This window comes from Amblyomma mixtum, chromosome 4 (assembly GCF_055824585.1).
Source record: "Amblyomma mixtum isolate Tamu chromosome 4, ASM5582458v1, whole genome shotgun sequence".
NCBI classification, from domain to species: Eukaryota; Metazoa; Arthropoda; class Arachnida; order Ixodida; family Ixodidae; genus Amblyomma; species Amblyomma mixtum.
Genome location: NC_143015.1, coordinates 159,229,738 through 159,250,708, shown reverse-complemented (window position 1 = coordinate 159,250,708; position 20,971 = coordinate 159,229,738). Strand labels below are relative to the sequence as shown.

The following is a 20,971-nucleotide window of genomic DNA, read 5'->3' as shown; positions in this document are numbered from 1 at the left end:
TCCAGTATTCGGATTGTTTCCAAGAGATCAACTTTAGCCGAACTTGAACTGCTTACCCACACTAGGGTCGACACCAAGGCATTCTTTCAGCCGCCATCTTGGTAAACAGAAGCACGGGACTAAAATGCGTTGTTGTCTCCTGTATTAGTGCGATGGCATTAGAAGTCACGTGGGGACAAAATGCATAGTCGGTCATAAAATTTGCCTATTGGATGGAGAGCAGTGACGTCACCAGAGGGGAAGTGACGCCACCAAACACGGCGTCTCTCATAGCCTTAGTCGCTTTGGGACGTTAAACCCCATAAACCAAACCAAACCGAAAGTGGAGCGTCACTTCCCATGACGATATCAACAGCTGCCAGTTCTATCGCATTGCAAACATATAACGGGATTAGGTGCCCCTCTGAACTTTGCATATCTCGTTAATTCATTTTCTGCCATGTAAGTGGTAAAAGCAATGCACTGTTGAATGAACTGAAATAGGATGACACTGTGCCTCGTTACGTGTCCGCAGCTTGCCGTCCTCGAGCGCGGCTCCGAGCACCCAGAGCACTCCGCCGAGCACTTCCAAGCGGAGCACGACCACGAGGAAGCCCACGACGACGAGCACGACGACCACAACGACGACCACGACGACGACCACGACGCGGCGGCCGCGCACGTCGCCGTCGAGCCAGGCGCCGTCGAGCGAGCCGCCCACGTCGACGCTGAACCCGCACTCGCCCGAGTTCGCCGAGATGCTGAACCACATCCTGAACGCCTCCAAGAACGGCTTCGGCCGCTCGCCGCAGTTCGTCGTGTTCGCGCCCATGCCCACCGCGGACAAGCACCAACAGCACCACCTCGAGCACCTGTCCAAGGTGGGCTCACCTCTGCAATATAAGAGTAGAAAAAGTATGCGCATCAGAAGCTGCTATTTGGCACCGCAGAATATTGGGTTTTAACCCTTCAATCAATCAATCAATCAATCAATCAATCAATCAATCAATCAATCAATCAATCAATCAATCAATCAATCAATCAATCAATCAATCAATTCTTAACCTTTCATTCAATCAATCCTTCAGTCAGACTATCAATCTGTCGATCAATAAGTCAATCAATCAATCAGACAATCAATATGTCGATCAATCAGTCAGTGAATAAATCAATCAAACAGTTCATTCATCAAAGAAAAATGCATGGGACAAGGGTGTAGTATAAAGAAATAGTTCCCCGAGTTATACACTGTAGCGAGACGTCTTGTCAGTAATTGTATAAAGCGCAACTATCCAGATGTCACAAAAAGAATTGCGTAGAATTATTCGCTTGCAACGTATAAACCGGTAAGATCAATTACATATCACAACTGCTGAACAGTACATTGTACAGAATTACCATGTTAAATGGAAAAAGTATAAGTGAACACGATATGACGATATAACCAGCGACAGTGCACAAAAAGGTCAAAAACACATGTGTTAAAGGTATCATAAACATCGGTTAATTGCACTTGTTGTAGAATAAGCACTATGAAAAGTTTTTTGCAGCCGGACAAGGTAGCCGTGGTCTTAACGAACATCGATAAATCATTCTGTAGTTCTATCTGATAGAACCAACCATATGTTTTTTTTAGTTATTTCGAATTTTCGACAATAACAAGGTATTTTAGTGCGAAACTGGAGCAATATTAGGGTTACAAATATTTGTTCTACCGATGATAGGGATAGTGTATGGATTATTGACTAGCTATGGTCCCTAAACTAAATATGATAAACTTTTAGAGCGGAAGAGTGTTTGGATAGTGAGAAATGTGAACTATCCAAAATTGTTTTTCCAAAGCGTACACTACTGATTAATTTAGTTTTATGAAGAGAAACTATACTGTTGGGTAGCGATCGGTGACATTAACATTTAAGACGAATGCTTCAAGTGGGAAAAAAAATTGCTTAAAACATGATCGATTAGTATTACAGAATTACCAACACAGCGAACTGGTGTGTAAATAGTTGATACCGGCATGATACTTTCATGGCTTTGTTCCTCATAAAGATTGATAGAGCCGCAACTGAATGCGCGAATTAAGATGTTTAAGACCCTTATTGCTCTCCATATCGTGTATTCAGGGACTGAAATAATCGACTTGGCAAATTTCTGGTTCAGCGCCCGCCACCCCTCGCTTCCCCTTGGCGCCATAACTGACGAGAGAATTGTCAGAATCCAGGTGTTGCTGTGTCTTCGTATTGCAGCTACTTAGAAAAGACTTCACTGCCTTTATCGTATATACAGTAAATTTATAGTATTAATATCCTATACGCATATGCTTCATTGAAAGTTTTACATATACGTCTAAATCTGCGGAGTAGGACGTGTCATTTTTAACCTTCGCAGCTTACCTGTGCCACTATGTCTCACTGTTACACTGCTGAAGTTGTTCCCAGCCCCCGAAACTTCGCGAGTTAATGCCGGAAGCTGCTATCGTCTCTATACGGCACGAATTAGCACTGCTTATCAACCAAAGCCTCTTCGATCTATCGAGGTTTTCTGAGAGCGACAGGATGCATATCAGGGTAAGGGAAGCGTTTATTTGAAAGCTGGAAAGGCTCAGTTGGAATGGACTCGTTGGCAAGTTTGCTGGAACAAGGTTTATAACCGCAATTGGCGTAAGAAAAGGATTGGTGTAAGACAAGGTCACCTGGAAAGAGGTCGTACATGCCCTAAAAAGGACTCAACAGAATGACGACGAAAGTTAGCTATAGATGCTGTGAGGGCAATTCATCGGTATTGTTTGGAGATGGAAGCAGGTCATGGGAACTTGAAAAGCCCTATTCGGACGTCACTAAGGAGGGATTACACAGCCACATGCTGTACCTCTTTTTCTTATGAGTCCCTTTGAGTCCCTGACGAAGAAATCACAAGGATGAAACCACAAACATGAACAATGAAGGTCAATTGATAAAATCCTCGTCCCCAGGCCACCCGCTACCATCCCGTTGGCGTTCCGGTGAGCCAGGAGGTGATCGCCGCTCCGATGCAGCATGCACCGCCTCCTCCTCCGCCCCCGGTGCCCCTGCGGCTGCCCATCCGGCCGCGCGACGACTACCACTCGCTATCGTCGCACCACCACCCACACCACCACCACGAGGCGGCGCTGCCCCCGAGGCAGCAGTACCTGCTGCCGGCGCCACAGGTGCTCAGCCGCAGGAACGGCAGCAACCCCAACCCGTTCCAGCCGCCTCCGCCGCCCCCTGGGTACCAGGTACGTCACGCACGAACCGTCGGTCGGAGTAGTAAGCTACGTCTTCGGACTACATTGCTTTAGGGCACACTGCTCGGCATAGGTGAAGAGCTACGCTGTTGCGAGCATGACAGCTACAATGTATGTAGAGTGACAAGAGAGAGAGACACAATTTCAATTAATCCATGTCTGAGCCACGGGTATAACGTAATGGTCATCGCTTAGGGTATCACCGCGGGCATCACCTCTTTAAATTAAAGAAAATGAAAGAAAAGAAAGAAACTTAAGCCTCTAGTGCCTTGTGTACCAGGACACAATTGAAATGCGCCAATAACTCTGCCAAAGGGCTCGAAGGTATGTTGGTCCAAATATGCCAGCTGTGAGGGATATCGTGTTTTAATGGTAGTTCGGAGCAAGACACCACCAAGTCTTCTACGTATGCGTATAATTTGTCGAGGCAGGCAGCATTTCAAAGATAAAGAATTAGTGTGGATGGCCCCAGCTAATACAGATTTTGGATGGGTACAGGGTGGCTATTTCAAGGTCACGTTTCCTGGCCTAACTGATACTGGCAAGGGTCAGAAAGTTGCAGCCTCTACGATAGTGGTCGCTCAAGCATGACTTTATACTAGACTAGTATATGTCTCAGTATGTTCAGACAGATTGAAACAGATTCTCAGTAAAAGAGAAAAGGACGAAGAGGTCCTCCTCGGGAGGGCTTGTACCTGGCCTGATGCACCACTTGAATATGAGAGAAAGGGGAGAGAAGGAGGACAATGACGATGCAAAGCAAAGTTTTTGCCGTGCGCGATGCAGTCATGTGTTCCCAAACAAAAATCTTTGGTGACACTTCTACAAGCTTTCGATGTGCTTGAGGCTCAGTGTATAAGCACGTATTCGTGACGGCAAGTGATAGGATTTGCCCATTGCATGTGTAAAGAAACTTTGGAACCATTATCTCGCGAGGGATCCTCTCTAAAGTCCGATGGTCTTAACTCCACCCATGGACGCAGGCCAACCCGGCTCCTCCGCCACCGCCGGAGCCTGAGCCACCGGCGCCGGGCTTCATGTCGGTGGGCGGCTACAGTGCCTCGCAGAACCACGACATGTACGCGCCCGTCGGCCAGTCTTCGTCGCCGTTCAACCCGCCTCCACCGCCGCCCCCTCCCCCGCCACCGCAGGTGTCTCACCACCACTCGCGGTACGGGTCTCCGTCGCGCTACAACGACGCCGTCGACTCGCAGCGGGGTCTGCTGCACCCGTCCTCGGAGTCGGCATTCCCCAACAAGGTGAGCATAGGGACTGAAAGCATAGATTGAGAGCACGCTCAGGGCGAGCGTACCTAGGCATTAATGCGAAAGCTTTATATCTCCCTCATTGACACGAAAACCAGATGTCGCCGAAAAAGTGGCGTTACAAAACCACAAAACCAGCTATTGGTCAGAACGGTGTGACGTCATCAAAGGCGGGAAAATACGAAATGTTAACGAGTCATTAGCAGTAGTAGTACATACAGCTGCATCAAATACTAAGGAATATAGAACGCAATAGGCCGCAGCGGCGGCCTAGTGGCTGAGCATCTGCCTCGCATGCGGTAGGTGCAAGGTTCGATCCCCAGTGCCGCCGGGTGCCCACCGGTGACACAGTGGGTACAAGCTTCCCCTGGCCTGGTGCTCGGCTTATTCAGGGTTGAATAAGAATGAGAATTTGAATAGAATTTGAATAGAATTACAATAAAATTTGATAGAACTGGGATACAATCGGAATAGAATTGCAGTGCCTTGGGATTTTTCTCACGTAAGTTCCTTGAGCGCCCCGGTAAATTTTTTTTAGAACTCATGACGTCAACACCAAGAATTAGGGCTGGTTGCTGCCCTTACACCAGAAAACAATTTTTCTAGAGATATAACAGCGAAATATTGTTAGATAAGTCGTAAAATTACTTCCATTATGCTCAAAAAACATTATATCAATACATCGAAAATCCATTTTTTTTTTGCTCATGCTTGTCGATTGGCTGGCACACCACGGACACCATGCAGCGAGCTGACTACAGAGCTGCTTCGCCGGCAATGCTTAATTGTCGTGCGTGTTGCCGCCTCGGCTTAACTCCTTATTCACTGCTCAGGACCGGAGCGGGTTCGAGATCCACGCTGGCGACTCGTACGGGAGCAGCCACGGCAGCAGCCACGGCGGTGGCGGCGGCCACGGCAAGGGCATCACCTTCACCATTGGAGGCGGCGACCACGGCGGCGGCGGCGGACACCACGACTACGGCGTCAGCCCCATGGGCGTCATCAAAAACCTCTTCCTGCCCTTCCTGCCAAAGCCCAAGGTGAGAGCTGTATTACGTCACCACTGCGCAAAAGGATAGTGCACAAGGCCGGTGCTTTTGCCGCCCACAGCAGAACCACAGAACAAGATTCTTTTAAGAGCTACTTAAGAGTTATAGCACAGCGCGGTCCGCTTCCGCGGGCCTCCACTGCTTGCGCGCTGATTCGCCCCGTTGCGGCAGGTGCGCACGCAGCTGGCGGGACCGTGGCGCCATCTGACGCCGTCTGGCGCCCTCAGGGCGTTCTGCACGCACACAGTGGCGCCTGACGGAAGCTGTACACGGTAGCGGGTCGTGAATCGCGCTATTATGTGACTCTGTATATATGTTGCCTTGATATGACGACTTCAGAAACATCCTCGGTATTAAGCTACATGTTATACTGTAAACAAACGGTATGACGACTTCAGAAACGCATCCTCAGTAGAAGTGTTTAAGTTGCATGTTTTTAAGCCTAACAACATCCCATAGGAATACTGGAAACAAACGGCAGATATTACTGTCACATTTCTTCAGGTACGTGAGTTGCAGCCTTGTGGAATAGTTACGCGTTACTGTAACAGGCAAAGCTTGTCACGGACGTCAGAATTTAGGCGCAGCGGAAACAACGACTGCACCACAACGGCAAGCCGGAGCCCGTGTCTCTCGCAGCTTGTTGCCGTTGTATATTATCTCTCCCGCAATAATGCTAGCTGTGGATCAAGGCTAGATAGTCTGGTAGCATAAGAGTTTTTGGCGTATTTCCAGACAGTTTGTTTGAAACTGACGCTCAGTTAATTACAAATTTGATTTGAAAGTACGGTATTTGCATCTGAAGGTAAGGAAGCAAAAATAACGAAAGTCTGACGTGTACAATTAATACTGCAGTATTGACCAAACACACGCAGAGAAACGAGATGGCAGATTTGGGAACGTGTTAAATTTAGCAGAGCAGAAGTCTGGGCTAGTTGGTGGAATTATCATGGTGAAAAAAAAGAGCAAACTCTGTCTTGTGTGTTCCGTCTAATTTGCGCTGTTTTTCACCATGAACGTATTAAATGTATGGCATCCATTTTGAATGTCTATATTCTTTTAATATGCCAAAACTGCATCCCACCCATGAGAAGATGCCTACGCTTTGATTCTGACAACGTGAAATTTTTTTTTATGTGCACCAGAATCTCAGCGCACTAGGGCGACAGTTTCCAGCTAGCCTCCACCAAAATTAGGCCTCCGTGGCATGAGATGTAAGCGACGATCTCGTGCTAGACAGTAGAACACCGTTGCTGTTGATCCACGGCAGTACAATTGCCCAATTGAAAGTTAACAATGTACGTGGCCATCGTAGGGCCATAACCGGACATTCGCGGATTGCCGCCTTGTCCGCCAACTATGGCACGGACCAACTTTCGGTTCGGACAACATTTCAAATGCATAGTTAAGCAACACCGAAGGGACCGATACAGGAACAAAAAATTAGCAAAACGCCGAGGCAGCGTATGTGTATCGAGCGTTAGCGATATCGAACGAATATTGCGTCATTAGCCACCTTCGCTATATCCGGTACAAATTTTTCGTTATATCCGAATATCTACTCTTTTGATGCCAACGCATACAGCTCAAGAAGACAAACCGTCTGACACCACTTCGAACGTCCTACGTCAGTCAGTTTGGTCGTCACGGAGGTTTGAAGTTTCAAGAAGTCACGGTTTGGGAAACCAAAGGTCGTCGTTGCGAATCCCTATGATGGCTACGCTTTCATTCGACTAGTAATCTTATGCTCTGTAACGCGCAGAATCGTTTGATACCACTCCGAACATTCTACGCCAATTAGGTGGTCCACGATCTGTGTGGTACCACCGACAGGTGCGACCTGAATGACCTTGTGTGTTTCATACTAACGCGACCTTGAGTAATGCGAGTATTCGAGCTAACGCCCTAAAAAGATATAGAAAGGACGCAAATCCTATGCTCTCATGTCTGCGTGTTAATTGACAGAGCATTTCTCGGCATTCTATGGGGATGCGCCGAAAGCGGCACTTTATCGTCTTGGTCCCTTTGGGACTGATAGATGGTTGCCAACTCTTCCAATCAGCCGTTTCGATTGACTGTGCCACTTTGCGAAACGCAAGACGATGGTGTTCTACCTGCTATCCGTTGCTTGACGTTCTCCTCGCCTTCTGCGCAGGTGAACCTCAACGGACGGGTCGTGTTCGGCGTCGTGCTTGAGAAGGGCGTAGGCCTGGGTCACAACCAGCACGGACAACAGCATCACCACGCGGTCGCCTACCACCACTGAGTCACCGACATCACCGATCCCTGCAGCGACGGCTTCTCCGGACGTCCCAAACACCGACTTCGCAAGCACCCCTGACGATTTCCGACGCATAGGCGACGTCGATACCATGGGAACAAGACAACAGCGTTACCGGTTCCTGCGGCACTCTTAGACTGTGCCCCTCGTGGGTCTCGACGTCTGCGCCTTATAGATGTATGGTCTTCAAGACACAGATGACTGACCCCTTCAGTGCCTAGCTAAAGGCCACACGCATAAGCTTTGCGCTTCAACGTGCACGTCCTATATACTGGAGTGTTACACAGCGCAGAGTCAGTGTGTGACAGGCACGGAGTCTACACCATAGGCAAACAAAGTCCCAGGAAAACTAAATTTTACAAGGGCGAAGGTGTTGGACCATTATCCTAGACACCCTCTATAGTAACACCTGGAAAGACGCTGTGTTCGCTTGAAACAGATGGCATTGGTACCGCGTAGATTCGCTATTGAATCTTTGTCTGTGACTCCAAACTCTGCATCACCATTGACAGTCCTGTTCCAACAAGTTAAAACCTTGCGACTGCGCGCCAAGTTTGAGATCCAACAGCTTGAGCAGAAGTCCATGAATGCCAGCAGGGAAACCCTTAAGTTCTGCAGGGTACTAACTGCAGTTATGCTAGAACATGACAATAGTAAAACTATCGCAATTTAAATATTGCCACAACTTTCATATTAGCAGCCAAAGCAACCAAATATAGGCTTTCAGTGACATGGAACTTTTCCGAGGACTGGTAATATACAAGGACATAGAGAACAGTACCGTCTGAAACAACGTTCTTTATTTACAGTTATGAAACGCTGTTACCACTGTACCATTCTTGATGTCTTCGGTCAGAAAAAGTTTCTAGTTACACGACAACCTACGAATCAAATTTGAAACGTGAGTTGGCATGCAAAAACGTCTAGTAGATCGCATGCCTACTCTAGAAAGACGAGCAGCTTTCGTGGAGTCTAGATAGTCTGTAGATGGCTAAACCAAGTCAGGTGTGCGAGTTTTTGTGCTGGCCGATTTAAGGCTCTCTTTCCTTTTGCGGATTGCACATTGGATTGCACATTGTAAGCGAAGTTCATGTGAAGGAAAGAAGCCAGTTCAAAGACAAAAGCCAGCCTAGGACTTTGAAAACAGAAGCCTGATGAATCTTGATATTACGTAGAACCTGTAATTTCGTTTATTGATCAAACGATGGACTAAGGGGTCAAGGTGTCTTGTTCCTTACCGCGTCGGAGTGCTATGGGGCGGTCGTCCGGAGAATCTGTCGTTTAGACACATATAAGTCCACAGCGGTCGTCGATCAGCAACAACATACGAGCAGGGTGATAAGCTGCGCGACCACCAGGTTCTTCCAAAGTGCAGGTTGGGATGCCACAACTCCTCTCTTGAACATATAGCCGAGATTCACGACACAGGAGCGCGTCGCGTTCGCTGTTAACCAGAAGATTCATGGCGGCCGGCCGACATCAGACGCCGCTCATCACCCTAGAGATTTTTTTTCTTTTCACACTATACTGACACCACTTATGGGTATCAGCGCCCGACGAGCATGAACCTAACAACTTCCTTATGCTCGCGGTCGCTCGCAACAGGAAAGTCACCATACTAAACACACACTCATCATTCATGCATTCGCTCATCGTCTCTTCATAGGGTTGGTTAGTATCGTTTAAAAGGCAAGGGCGAATTAGACCCTGCCGGAGGTGAACCTCAACTTGCCCAGCAGTGTGGTGTTATTGAAAAAGGAAATGTCAACTTGTTCCAGTAGTCGAGTGTGCAACTAAGATGAGGTGCTATACATGGTTCAACCAGATCGCATGTATAATAAATATGGATATAACATTTCTTAAAAACACTTTTAACGCACTTTTTACCACTCGTCACCATTTGTGTTAGCAGGACAGCGCGTGTGGAAGTTACAACGTCCTGATTTGACTTATACTGGTTAGTTTTTCGGTTCACATCAATTATTGTCACAAATAGTACACTGAAAATCGATGCTTTCATTTTTTTATGAGCTATGTTTTCTAAACTTTACCCATTGTCACTCATTCCGTCAGCGTTATTGGTTACATTGGCTGGCTTGGCTAAAAGAATACTTCACGACCACCTTAGCCCTCCAGAAATCATCCTCAACAAGTAAATATCTCTGAGACGCGGAGTCGACAAAGAAGGGTCAATTTAGGATCATTTTTCTTACATACACACAAACAAAAGCTGCCCACTCTGTTACAACCGCTCAATGCGAAATTAACCTAGCATTCGAGTTTTTATGGCATCTCGTAACATTCCATTTTGTGCCCTTTTTGTGTTCGAGTGCTACTTAGTTTTTCCCTTAAGTAAAGACCGACGTGATGCTTAGTTCGGCATGAAACAACGCAGCGGTAGTGCAGCAACAAGGCGCGAATTCATTGTGCTTATTTTTTTTTATTCTTCCAGCGTAAAACTGTGTGCAGCGTCGGTCTTTACACGTTAAGTCCCTAGGTTATAGCAGTTGCGTTCTAGTTAGGGTTAGGGTTAGCTGTTTTACAGTAGTACGGTAGCGCTAGGCTCAATATTCCGTCAACACTCGGCTCTGCCCTGTATCACGGTTTTCGGTGAACAAAAACAACCTAGAGAACGACTCTAATCGCGTCCTTCGTGTGAATCATGTTGCATCACCGCTGCGTTGTTGGTTTTCTTTCACCGAAAACCGTGCCGGGCATGGAAGAGACCACGAGTCGCAGAGAGCTCGGGCAGTGTGGACTGATTTGATGCGGCCAAGAATTATCAATCAAACAATGGGCAAGCTGTGACGCGTGGCTAGACCTGTCAATAAGTGAGACGCGTTAACAGGAAAGCAACGACTTGAAAACAACGGCTCAAGTTGAGAGTTTGTTGTGCCATGTCTGTGATGACGCTCACTTGAGTCGTCTGTGGCCAAGACGGTCCGTATAGCTGTATATTTCATCGCACTTAAACCGAGCAGCGTTATGAAAGCTACAGCTGAAGAGCCAGTGAGTGAAGAAGCGAATTCACGCAGTTGTAACTTTAGCTCGCGATTGGTCATCATCCGACTGTTGTCCAATCGCGTAGCCAATGGTACGACAAAGACGAAGAAGTATCGACCAATCCTCCGCATGAGCTTCTTTGGAAACTTAGATTAACTGACGCCTGCTGTAGCGTTCGTGACGCTAGCGGAATTTCTGCAAAAAAAAAAAGCAACATGGAACTCTTAATGGCATCGTTCAGGCATCGGCTGACTATTATGCTAAGTTTAAATTTACAAACCAAAATCTAATTCAGCTTATTAGCTGCGCGTGCGTCAATACCAGCGTACCACAAGTGACTGCTTAGGTGTGTGGTTAGGAATGCGAATTCTTGCTCTAACTAGGGTCATAAAGCATGGAAGTTTGGCCGTCAGATAGATGGCGTTTCAGGCGCCTCCATTTCGCGAATGCGTTCAGCCAGAGTTTCGAATTGAATTGGAAATTCCTTGATATACTCGCATTCATGCTGGCTTACAACTGACAGACATAATTCCTCCCAGCGAGAAAAAAAAAATGTCATTAGCGCACTTGTTGGCGGGCGCGTGAGGGACTCCTGTTGGCAAAAGAAAATCCTGCTTCTAGTTTCCCGGAGTCCCTGCTTAGGAGAGAGTTCGCTCTGAAAATACCGGCATTTATGGTCATGTACATGTGTATCATATGAAGGCATCGTCGCTTTCGACCTTTCTCTTAATTTCAAGCCTTCATCTTCTCCTAAACCCTCAAGTTAAACTATTTTAAAACCTTGTTTTTCACTGTTCGCTGTCGTTATGAGAGGCTGTTTAAGTGCGGTTTTTGAGTGGTCGTGGCGTGCTGTTTTCTTTTCTTCACTTTTTTTTTCACGATGTTCTTTATTTTCTGTGGTTTCCACCGAAAAGCAAACGTCATCAGAGAGGCAGAAGTTTGTAGGAGAGGCGCTGTACACTCTATATGGGAGTAAAGAGGGAGTAAAATGTCCTTTTATAAAAGGGTGTGCGCTAGAGCACAACTTAAGTCCATTTTTATTCATTTCTGTTTAGAGTGTATAGTCGACCAGAATTCCATTAACATGACCTGTAATCGAATCCGCGCTTCACTTACCTTGAAAATGTTTACCCACGACAGAAACTGTCAACTGGGCTATGTGAGGGTTATATCCGACCTTGATACAGTTTGATACGAGTCGTTTCGAAGCGTTTTTACTATTTCTTCACGCATTACCTTTTCGATTGTTCTACGTCGCGATGTGAACTGATCAAGCTCAGTGTTCTGTGCCTGGAGAGTCTTCCACATTTTGTACAAAAGTATTTTTTTTTACCCGACCATGTGCGTCGCCTGAGAAGTGTACAGTACAGTGGTGCCTTGGTTGTGTTTGTATGAAAGGTTTCTTCTTTGCATTTCACCTTTACTCCCTTTACCTGTGTATATGTTCTAAACGGAAGACGACACTCTTGTATATGTTCAAATGCGCGCTCAATAAAAAAAATATATATATATTCTTCTAAGATGCGAGCCTTCGCCTGTTATTCCTCGCTATTGTAGAGTTAAGTGTGCAATCCTGACAAGATACGATCAGTTGCAGCAGGCTTTCCGAAAAATCGGAGCCGAATTATCGGCCTGTCTACCGCCTTGCCTTGATCCGAAGAAATCAAAATAGAAAGCTGTACGCCTCCTCCCATCGCCAACCCCGGATCACATTATTACAGAAACAGTACATCATCACTGGACACAAGGCGAGCATACCAGTGCTCAATTCTCCTATGTGGTCAAGCGATCCGAAAAAATGAGACCACGAGAAGGATCGCCGAAAACGAGGCGTATATGACTAAAAACTGTAAAGAACGTCGCTTGTGGCTCTTTTATTTACAGGGATCGCTAATACTGCACCCAGAACCATGGAGGAAGGAAATAATCCAGGAAAGGCTGTTACGTCACATTTTTTGAAGCCGGCCATGAAGGCTCCCCCCCCCCCCCCCCCCCCACCCCCTACACACACACACGTGGCCGCTGTCTCATCGCGCTATTGCATGCGCAGCAGATAGTGCAGCAGCCACTAACAACAACAGTACAAAAGAAAATGCTTTTAAAAAAATGTAGCATGCATGTAAGGCAGCGTGCGAACAACAAACATTGGAATACAGAAATTTCTGTCGAACTTGCGCATTTCGTGTGAAAACTAAAATTATTAAAAAGCAGGAGACGCGTGAGTGAAGCAAAAACCTTGGCAAATTACATGCGATAAAGAAGTGCACAGACATCTTGTAAACGTACCCATAACCGTATGTCTCAGGTCACTCGGTTTTTGGTTTGGTTTGGTTTATTGGGGTTTAACGTCCCAAAGCAATTGAGGCTATGAGGGACGCCGTAGTGAAGGGCTCCAGAAATTTCGACCACCTGGAGTTCTTTAGCGTGCACTGACATCGCACAGCACACGGGCCTCCAGAATTTCGCCTTCATCAAAATTCAGCCGCCGCGGCCGGGATCGAACCCGCGTCTTTCGGGTCAGCAGCCGAGCGCCGTAACCACTGAGCCACCGCGGCGGGGCACTCGGGTTTTGAACGGAAAAGGGCTTGAGAGCCGTACGAGGTAAGAAAATAATGTCGTTTGTTATTATTAGTGTACTTATACCAGATTTACGGTATCAAAAAACGAAACACCTCTTAACCATATTTAGTCTGGGTGCCTAGTAGCCGTAAGTGCACCGAGTAAGATCAAATTTTGCGTGTGCTTGAATTCGCCATGAAACTTGTAATGAACTCGGCATGTTGGGAGGAGAGAATCTAAGATAAGGTAGCATGAGCGGTATACTATAACTACATTAATGCAAACAACTTTGTGCCGCAGGAAATGTTTCTAATGTGACCTTTATATGTGGCCCCAGCAATTATTATTATAGATTTTTTATGTTTCAGCGTGCGACTCCAGCAGACTGACAAGTGCTGCGTGGTCCTGAACGCAATTTTTGCCTAATATAAAAATAATAATAATTGTTGTTTTTTTTTTTTTTGAAGGGCCGCCGCGGTGGCTCAGCGGCTATGGTGCTCGGCTGCTGACCCAAAAGACGCGGGTTCGATCCCGGCCGCGGCGGCTGGAATTTCTTTGGAGGAGAAATTCTAGAGGCCCGTGTACTGTGCGATGTCAGTGCACGTTAAAGAACCCCAGGTGGTCGAAATTTCCGGAGCCCTCTACTACGGCGTCTCTCATAGCCTTAGTCGCTTTGGGACGTTAAACCCCATAAACCTAAACCTTTTTTTTTTGAAGGAAATGGCAAAGTATCTGTCTCACATATCTCGGCGGACACCTGAACCACACCGTAAGGGAAGGGAGGAAGGTGGGAGTGAAAGAAGAGAGAGAGAAAGAGGTGCCGTAGTGGAGGGCTCCGGAATAATTTCGACCACCTGGGGATCTTTAACGTGTACACTGACATCGCACAGCACACGGGCGCCTTCTGCGCTTCGCCTCCATCGAAACGCTGCCGCCGCAGTCGGGTTCGAACCCGGGTACTACGGCTCAGTAGCCTCATTGCCAGGAATGGGGAGAGGGCCGCTAAGCCTAACGGCATGCCACGTTCTATTGTGCAGCCACTAGGACATTATCTTTCTTACGTCAGGGATGCTGCCAGCGAGCTATATGTAAATATTAAAAGCCATGCGCCACATAGTGGCCGCCAAAGGAACTAGAAGCGCTTGAACCAAATTCCTGGTATTGCAAACGACGTGCTCTTGAGCAGATTGCAAAAGAACTGCCGTCGCATGGCCACATCTGCATAGCTCGTGTCATTTTGAGTAACATGGAAGTATTGGTCACGCTACGCGGATCTTTAAGACTGGGTCTTATTCAAAGGGTCACCACTGACAGTGACAGTGAGATCTGTGATGTGCCGATGCTCTTCGCTGATGTGTTTCATGGCCTACGTAAACTAAAGAGACCCCAGTATGAAACGAATTTAAATATTACGGAGGGCCCTGAAGATTGCTTACGCGCTTTGAAGACGAGAGCATCAATGTTTTTCACTTATATTTTTTTCTCTTCATTTCCAACGACACGCCTACTCATTAGCATACAGTACCATAGACTAGATTCACCTTTATTCGCCAAAAAGTAACGCGGCTTTGTGCCCAGTGGTTGTTTGCTCGCCTCGCAATCTGAAGGTCCTTAAGTTCCTCGCAACTTGTAAAGGCTGATGACGTCAATAGGGAGTTTTCTGGATCACTTTTCCTGGACGCCGACGCCGAGTTACGTTGCTTTTGGGTTATATAGGACTTTCGCGTTAAAACCGGGAGCACGAGCTGTGGTGAGGCCTCTGAAAAGAGCAGCCTTCCCTTACAAAAAATTTTTAGACAGTCTATGACTGCCCATGGACTTCTGTCTATAAAGTCTATAGACATAGACAAATCATAGAGAACAGTCTATAGGCAATACAAATGCTATGGACAGTCTATAGACAATCTATAGATTTATGGCCATACACTTTTTAGTAGACTTCTGTCTATAGACAGTCTATAGACTATCAGTAGACAAAAAGTAATATCGATAGGAATGCAATAGAATCTATAACAAGTCTATAGACTGTCTTTAGACCATTTTTGTAAGGGTTCACTCGAAGGGATTATGTAAAACCTTTGTTGGACCCAGTAACATCCCTAGAGTCGGCTGCACCTTATTGCGGTGGCTAGCGCATCTGAATTGAATTGAATTTTATTTCGGATTATCAAAAATGTTGGAGCCCGGGGCTAAAGGCAGATAAATTCGAATTTCCATGGAGGAGAAATGCTAAAGTCCCGTGTACTGTGCGATCTCAGAGCACGTTAAAGAACCCCAGATGGTTGAAATTTGCGGAGCCCTTCACTACGGCATCTCTCATAGCCTGAGTCGCCTTGTGACGTTAAACCCCAGTAAACCTAAACCTAACCTCATGTGAATGTCCTTAGTTTGCACTCTGCTGGACGGCTTGAGGACGAGAATTCCTCAAAGGTCCTACAATCGTCCTATCGCAGTATAGTACTGTGGAGCCGAACTGAGATAAGCCAGCTTTTGCTCTTGCACTCGGCTCTCATTTATTAAAAACAGCAGGTTTATTAAACGACATGTGTGTACAATAGTGATCTAATGAAGGAAACTGTTGTGACCCCAAAAATTATCTGTATTGAGGATATATATTAAGGTACTTTTTGCTTTTACACCTGTTTTTATGCATCGCATACTTCCGATAGTGTTGAATTGTTTGATTTTTGGGCCATTCATCTTTTCCACTCAGGCAGCAAAATTAAACTTTACAGAGCTACTCCCTGCGGCCCTTAGGAAATCCCTTCTTTTTGCCTAGTCTGGTTACCTTCGCTTACATTAGCTTTGAATACGGCGCTCCCATAAAAAAAAGGGCCTTGACCCAGATCCTCAAATAGTACTGAAAACGTCCTCAAAGATTTTGCTCAAGACATCCTGAGTACGAACAACGGATGGACAAATGGATCCCAGTCGAATTGCTTGAGGACTAGTTAGAGACAGCCCGAGGACGTCCGAACATCCTGACGCGGACATCCTGAGGTCATACCTTGGACGTCTTAGCGTTGTCTGGGGCATGACCGAAGTAAAAAATGGGCCATATTTTTGCAAATACGGTAATATTGCTTTCCACAGGCCCAAGTATCGTGACTCTTCACGTACAAGCATGTGAGCGTGTTGCCATGGCAGCCGCACTTAACACGCAAATTTGCTTGAGCGCATTTGGAGGTAAGCGTGCCAGTGCGTCAGCGGAACTTCGTTCGATATCATACGTTACCGGGGAAGAGAATCCAGACGATTAAAGAATCACATTCACGCCATTCTATCATTCTCAGTGATCTCCACAAACGCAATAGTAAGCAAAACAGTAAGGCTCTCACAGTGTGCATCCATCTTAACTGCTGAATGTTACGCCATCTCTGTAGACATTAAAAAATAGTAAACGAGAACCTCACAAACACTACTATTTACGCAGACTCCCTAAGTTTACTTACAGCTCTAAACTCTATAAATGCAATCACTCCTATACTTGGCGACATTATGCACAATATACAAAAAGCTTCAACTCACAAAAAAAAACAACATAAAACTCTGCTGGGTACCGAGTCGTATCGGAATTAAACGCAACGAGACAGCAGACTTCTGCGCTGCTCAAGCTCGTGGCAAGCAGATTAAGAAGTAAATGTTCTCTTTGAAGATTGTATGAATTTAGTACATCCTAAACAAAGAAAAAAAATGGCAGTCCGCCTGGAACAATGAACAAAATAAAAAACTGCACTTTGTAAAACCTGTTTTAGGTGACTGAAAGTCCTGTATCCACCAGGAACGTTTCAAAGAAGTGATTGTCTGCCGTCTTCGTATAGGACGCACACACCTCACACATAAATTCCTACTGACAAAACAAGACAAGCCCAAATGTGAATTATGCGAAGAGCTAACTGTCAAACATTTTTTTATTTTCATGCAAAAAGCTCGAAACTCTGAGGAAAAAACATTTTGCAGTTTTTTATAATGAAAACCTACCATTTCATCCACCTTTGCTCTCAGGTGAAGATTCACTTGTCGACATTTCACAGGTTTTTAAGTTTTAAAGAGGACATGTATATTAAAAAAAATTGTAGATTTAATAATATATATATATAATTTATTAGAACAAGCAGGCCCTTATACCCATGCCTCAGCCACTCTCTCATTCCTGAGAAGAAGGCTGAGGTTTTTGTTTCTTTCGATTGGTTGGGAGCCTCGACATCCTTGCCCAGCCAAAGATGGTCGCAGAGGTTTCCCAACTTTTTTAAAGCTTTTATTGCTGGCTATTTTTAAAACGTCTTTCCATTGGCATCACTATGTAGTATAGATAATATTTTCGGCCCTCTACACCACCGACCACATTTTACTTTTCTATAAAAATATGCTGAAAACTTTTCTACACCTTGTGGATGGCGAATGATGGCCTTAGCTGGTGCCATTAACCCCATCAAAACAATACACGCAATGTCATCATTAAAAAATAAGTAAAAAGAATGTTGTTGCTAACGCACATTGCGCGAAAATGCTGAAATCCGCTATTTTTAGCGAAATGACGGAAAACTATGGAGCTCAGTTATGACGCACCTTCCTACCCTCGAGTAAAGTTTCGGTCAAAGCAGCTTAAATGCGGCAGCAAATCAAACCTCACTTAAGGTATTCCTGTCGAAGCTTCTTCTGCCGAAATGTGCCGTAAATGACCATGATTTTGGATGATCGTCACTATTACGACGCATGGATTAGGCTTTTCAGTAGACACGGCCTCTATTATCATTCATGATGTTTTAATGGTGCCAAAGTTCAGTTCCCGGCAGGTGCCACGAATGTTAGCGGCTCAGTAAAAAGCATGCCGCCAGCAATATAGACAAAATTTATTTAGCATGCTCAGAGAAATTCGAGAGAGTTCTATTTTCGAATTATTATGGATGCTGAAACTTGCGTCCACCACCACGATTCGGAGTCCAGCCAAATGTACAGTCTTTGTCAAAAGTATACAGCCCAAGGGGTCTCCTCCTGAGCTCCGAAGCGCGGCTCCTCTTGCATACACAGGGACACAATCTCAAAAAGGCGGGAGGAACTTGCGTCCTCAACCCTCCCAAGCTTAGAGCACTGTCGAATGTGCTGAAAAGCCCCACTATGCAGTTTGGAAACAAACCCCTTGGGCGGCATATTTTTGACAAAGACTGTACATGTAACGGAAACACAAAGGTTAGAAACTCCAAAGGAATTTCGTGTTAAGATGTCTACTGGACAGATTGCATCAACCGCTCTTCAGGATACAGGGATGTTTTCTAACTAGGATTATTGCCACACAACTGTAGACACATATGCTTCACTAATAAAGGCATTACGTCAGCAATCAACGCGAAACACTGCGGAAAGTTGTCGGCAAGAGTGTTGTTACTTCACCGCAATGCACTTACAGGTCTCACCAAGCGTAAGTTGCTATATCTGAGAACGCGGCTTCATGGAGCACCCTGATGCTGGGGATTATTTCTTCTATTGATCTACGAACGCGCACGCACACATACACACACACGCACGCACGCACACACACACACACACACACACGCACACACACCGAGTAAGTGAAAGCGTTCGGCAATTAAGTTCCTCCCCAGTTTGTACATCAGTGAATTCCTCAGTATTACCAGGGTTATTTAATAAGTTGTTTGCCTGAATATCAAAATATCAACCGCGGAGGCTGCATAGATGGATGGAAACAACTTTATTACACACGTACAAAAAAAATCTTCCAGGGTGGTCCCCTATTGGTCCAGGAGTCCACGGGCTTGTGCTTCACGTAAAGCCCGATCCACCAGCCATTTCTGGCCGGCGGGCTGAGCGGTCCGTAAAGCAGCCTCCCAGGAAGAATGAGTGGGATTGGGAATGGGGGGTACTGCCTTTGGGGAAGGACATTCCCAAAGGTAGTGGAAAAGTGTGGATTTGGGCACGCCACAGGCGGTACAATCAGGAGGAAAGTTGGGGTGAAAGCATGAGAGGCGGTGGGGGGAAATAAAGCAGCCTGTCTGTAATTGTCGCCATGTGGCGCTGGATGAGGGCGACAAGGTAGTGTGGGGTGGTGGCAGTGTCATGCGGCTGAATTTGTAAAATGTGGCGATTTGGTGATATGTAGAGAGGACCGATGGGGCTTCTTGTGCAGGGTTGGGTGCCTGATCCTCCGGGGTCCGGGAGGAGAGTTCTTGGGCCAGCGCATGAACGCGCTCATTACCGGGGATCGAGGCATGCCCGGGGACCCACGACAGAGTAACCGTTCGGTCGAGAGAGGTGGCCGTGGTAAGAATACGGTGTGTTGCCGGCGTCGCCACGACCCTTAGGTAGTGGCGGTACGCGGCCTGGGAATCTGTGCAAATTTCGGTAATGTTTTTGTCAATGGTGGAGTGGGCCAGAGCAAGTGCGATGGCGGCTCCTTCCGCCTCTGCAGGCGAATTAGTTCGGATAGTGGCGGCGGTCCTGGTTTAGAATTTTGTGCCGCGTCGACATAAAGGATATCGGAGCGGTTGCTGTATGTTTTGGTGTAATAGCTCGCTCGTGCCTGCCGCCTACCGTGATGGAGACTAGCACTCATATTGCGCGGTAGGGCCCTCTGATATATGTGATCCTGCGTGCGCAGAGAAATCATGTAAGGTGTAGAACTTGTTGGGGTGGGAATGGGTGGATTGAGACGTAGCTCGCAGTAGGCATTGTCCTGTTTCCGTGCGACTCAGGCGGACTAATTGGTTGGTGCGTTGAGCCTCTATTAATTCGATCACCGTATTGTGGGTACCAGTGGCCAGGAGACGTTTCGTGCTAACTGTACGTGGAAGACGTAGGGCAGAGGTGACAGCCGTGCGTATCAGGAGGCTGCATTTCGATGGAGGCGAAACGCAAAAGCTAGGTGACCAAAAGGTGACAGTGTACTGTGCGATGTCAGTGCCCGTTAAGAGAGAGAGAGAGAAAACTTTATTGTCCTCAATACGTTGGTGAAGTTCTTGGGTACTTCAGCCGCTCCAGGTGGCCGGCAGTTTGAGTCTGTCGGCGACCTCCTGCGCTCTTGCTGCGGCCCTGGACAGAACGTCCGGGTCTGGACTGGCGAGAACAGCTTCTCATTGTTCAAGTGTGGGAGATGTGACTAGATCTGCCGGTCTAGTGCAGATCTGCTAGATCTGCAGTCCCAGATTATGTGGTCTAAGGTGGAAGGCTCGCCGCACAGCTGACAGTACGGATTTGCCAAATAGGGAAAGATATTGGAATATGTCCGCGGGTTTGGCTGCGACCGCGTTTGCAGCCGCCTCCACGTGGTAGCCTGTTCGCGGCTGAGCGAAACGTGCGGAGGAGGCAGGCTCGCTCTAAGCTCCCTGTGAAAAAATCAGGGGGTACCCTGACTGTCTCCAGTGCGTAGAGGCGAAAGCATTTTCCGCGCCACTTTGCCTGTGTGGCACTGGTGACGTCACCACTGGATGATGTCACACATCTCTGTGGACACCTGGGGTGGTATTCTCCCGGTGTCGCCTTTTGCAACATGTCGCATTCGCTCTTCGCTGATTGGCTCGAGCCGCGGTGACGGCGGCGTGACGACACGGAC

At 46.8% G+C, this 20,971-nt stretch overlaps 1 protein-coding gene across 1 annotated transcript in view; it reads left to right on the top strand.

Annotated features, from left to right (window-relative positions):
- The window catches only part of LOC149348986 (uncharacterized), a 100,195-nt gene extending 92,264 nt beyond the window's left edge, over nt 1–7,931 (top strand). The window contains exons 5-9 of the mRNA XM_089585961.1: nt 515–860; nt 2,954–3,238; nt 4,231–4,506; nt 5,346–5,552; nt 7,717–7,931. Of these exons, the coding sequence (XP_089442087.1) occupies nt 515–860; nt 2,954–3,238; nt 4,231–4,506; nt 5,346–5,552; nt 7,717–7,827 (1,225 nt within the window). The 3' untranslated portion in view covers nt 7,828–7,931. The remainder of the gene's footprint in view (nt 1–514; nt 861–2,953; nt 3,239–4,230; nt 4,507–5,345; nt 5,553–7,716) is intronic.
- The last annotated feature ends 13,040 nt before the right edge of the window (nt 7,932–20,971 follow it).